Genomic DNA, 3136 nt, shown 5'->3' on the forward strand with positions numbered 1-3136 from the left:
ACCCTGTCTCGAAAAGCCAAATATATATATATATATATATTTGCATGTAGGTATGTGTACCATGGGAGTGCCTGGTGCCAAAGGAGGGCATCTGATTTCCTAGAACTAGGGTTACAGCCAGTAGTTGTGAGCCCTGGTGCTGTGTGAATCCTGTGAATGAAACCAGGTCCTCTGCATGAGCAGCAAAGTGCTTTAAGCCCTCAGCGATGTCTCCAGGGGTAGAATTCTTTTTGTTGTTTTCCAGAAATCTTTTTTCCTCCCTTAATTACGTGTGTGTGTGTGTGTGTGTGTGTGTGTGTGTGTAAAGCACACACGTATCACACAAATGAATGTGGAGGTCAGAGGACAACTAGCAAGGGTTGGTTCTCTCCTTCCATGTGGGTCCCAGGGCATAATGGCAGATGCTTTTACCCACGGAGTGGTCTTGTAAGGTCCTAAGGTGCCAACTCTTGACCTCTTTTCTTCCCCATTACTCCCCTCTGCTCTGTCTCCCCCCCCCCTGCTCTGTCTTATTTATCTTACAAAACAGTCCTGGCTAGCCTGACACTTCCTACATAGACTAGGCTGGCCTTGAACTCAGAGATCTGCCTGCCTCTGCCCCCTGAGTGCGTCTATTACTTCACTGGGATGCGGGGATTAAAGATATGCACCAAATGGTGGAGGTGCATGCTTTTAATCCCCGCACTTGGAAGGCAGAGGCAGGTGCATCTCTGTGAGTTCTAGGCCAGCCTGGTCTAGAGAGTTCCAAGACAGCCAGGACTACACAAGGAGAAATCCTGTCTCTTTCAAAAACAAACAAACCAAGACATTCATCACCATGCTGAATTTATTTTCTTTATTGAGACACGGTACCATTTTCTAGCCCTGGACTGATCTGGAACTCTCTCTGTAGACCAGTCTGGTCTTGCCTGCTTCTGCCTCCTAAATGCTTAGATTAAAGGTATATGCACCACACATAACCTAGATAAGGTATCTTAAGAGGTAGACGCCAAAGTGTCATTTTCAGTTTCCCTCTAGTAGCTCAGGCTCAGGCTTGTGAATGGAATTATTGTAAAGAGCATTCATGTGCAGCTCAAGTGGTTTTGTAAGATAATAGATAAAGGTAAAGTAAATCTGATGAGATAGTAACACTGAATGAAGATGGAAAGCTATTTAGAAATTCACTATTACAAAGATCTGTGTTTAAACTTTTAATGTTTGTATCTTTTATACACATACACATGTGTGTGTGCGTATACACACACATATTTTTCAAGACAGGGTTTCTCTGTGTAACAGTCTTGGCTGTCCTAGAACTTGTTTTGTAGACAAGGCTGGCCTCGAACTCAGAGATCCGCCTCTGACTCCTGAGTGCTGGGATTAAGGGCATGTGCCACCACTGCCTGGCCGTTATTTTATATTTAAAGAAGGAAAAGTTGGAGAGAGGCTATGTTAGAATTCTAGATACTTGAACTACACTTGGCTGGGAAAACAGAAAAAAAACGAATTCGAGAGGTAGAAATCACATGACTTGCTAATAGACACGACAGGTCAGCTGTTGACAACTACTAGCATAAACAGGCAAACAAAACAAAACAAAACAAAAACCCCACCGGAAACGAAGGCAAGCTCCACCCTTCTCTTCCTAGATAGGGAAGTGAGGAAAGAACGCGACCAGTTGGACTCACACGCGCTTCCGGTGTAGTGTCGCGAAGAAATAGTAAATCCCAGGACCGCCTTTGGTCCCGCCCATAATGGGCGGTTCCGTGCAAAGGATTGACCAATAGTGATAGAGATGACGTGCTCTAGCCCAATGGTCCTGCAGTGGGAGGGACCTGTGACAGGGGTTCGAACTCTGGAGTTGTCCTTTCGGCCCACGTGGGGAGCTACGCGGTAGATCCGGCTTGAATTCCTAGTGCGGGAGAGTAACCTGCGGTGGAGATGGGGCCGGCCCCCGCCGGAGAGCAGCTTCGCGGAGCAGCAGGGGAGCCAGAGGTTGGTTGATCTCAGTAGGTGAAAGAGTTCCAAAATGTGCTTTCTTGGCTACAGAGCATGAGGTAGTCAGGCCTGACAGCTCGTGGGAGACTTCAGGGCGGCCCATCCTGGAGGAACCGCATTTCCACCATTCTTCTAACTTAGATCATTGGGTAAAGATTTTCAAGGAAGCGAGGCCTGGCAAGATCTAAATGCAGCAGGATTGGAGGAGATTTGTGGTATCTGGACCCACGAGGGCTTTGAAGCTCTGCTTAAGGCAATGAACATTAAATTAACTCAGCCAGGCCCAAGTAAGACAGCTGTCAGACTCATCCCCATGACGAACATCCCGAGTTGTCTAAAATCCGATGCCCACTGAAAGGGAGGACCTAGAGAAGATGAAACCTTTACCCATAACCTTTAAGCAACTGATGTAGGTACCTACGGTTTCATGTTGGCTTTTCCCTCTCTGGTCATAGGTTTTGGAGCTTGGCCTGGAAGAGGGGAGCAAGGAGAAGGTGACCTCCAGAAAGCGCGCAAAAACTGAGCCACCTGCAGACAGCCTCCTGCAGCCCGTGAAGCTCAGTCGGGCAGAACTGTACAAGGAGCCTACAAACGAGGAGCTGAATCGCCTGCGGGAGACGGAGATCTTGTTCCACTCCAGCTTGCTTCGCTTGCAGGTACTTACAGGCGACCCGGGCATGGGTGAGAGGGATTTCCCTGGGGTCCTGAGCCTGACAGGTTTTCCTTTTTCCCTCTCTAACAGGTGGAGGAGTTACTGAAGGAAGTGAGACTCTCAGACAAGAAGAAAGAGAGGATTGATGCTTTCCTGAAGGAGGTCAACCAGCGGATCCAGAGAGTGCCCTCAGTCCCTGAGACTGAGGTGAGAAGGGTTGCCTGGGGAATCTGACACTCTGCTGTTCTCCCAAGAGAGTGGGGTGCAAGGGAAATCATTGTCATTGCGAGAAAGCTGAACCGGGTCACCAGACATCCATGTATTTATCACTCAGCAACCTTGTGTATGGGCCGAATGGTAGGGCGCCCACCTTTGATCTCAGCACTCGGAAGGCAGAGACAGGCGGATTTTTGTGAGTTCAAAGCCAGTCTGTTCTACAAGAGTGAGTTCCAGGACAGTCAAGGCTGTTACACAGAGAAACCCTGTCTCAAACCCCCCCCCCCCCAA

The 3136-nt window shown here is 48.4% G+C and overlaps 1 protein-coding gene across 1 annotated transcript in view; it reads left to right on the forward strand.

The window, feature by feature from the left end:
- Positions 1 to 1778: 1778 nt before the first annotated feature.
- The window catches only part of Nol6 (nucleolar protein 6), an 11327-nt gene continuing 9969 nt past the window's right edge, over positions 1779 to 3136 (forward strand). The window contains exons 1-3 of the mRNA XM_050156119.1: positions 1779 to 1974; positions 2433 to 2633; positions 2720 to 2836. Of these exons, the coding sequence (XP_050012076.1) occupies positions 1921 to 1974; positions 2433 to 2633; positions 2720 to 2836 (372 nt within the window). The 5' untranslated portion in view covers positions 1779 to 1920. The remainder of the gene's footprint in view (positions 1975 to 2432; positions 2634 to 2719; positions 2837 to 3136) is intronic.

Source organism: Alexandromys fortis, unplaced genomic scaffold (genome assembly GCF_014885135.2).
Source record: "Alexandromys fortis isolate MF-2015 unplaced genomic scaffold, M_Fortis_MF-2015_v1.1 scaffold_92, whole genome shotgun sequence".
NCBI classification, from domain to species: Eukaryota; Metazoa; Chordata; class Mammalia; order Rodentia; family Cricetidae; genus Alexandromys; species Alexandromys fortis.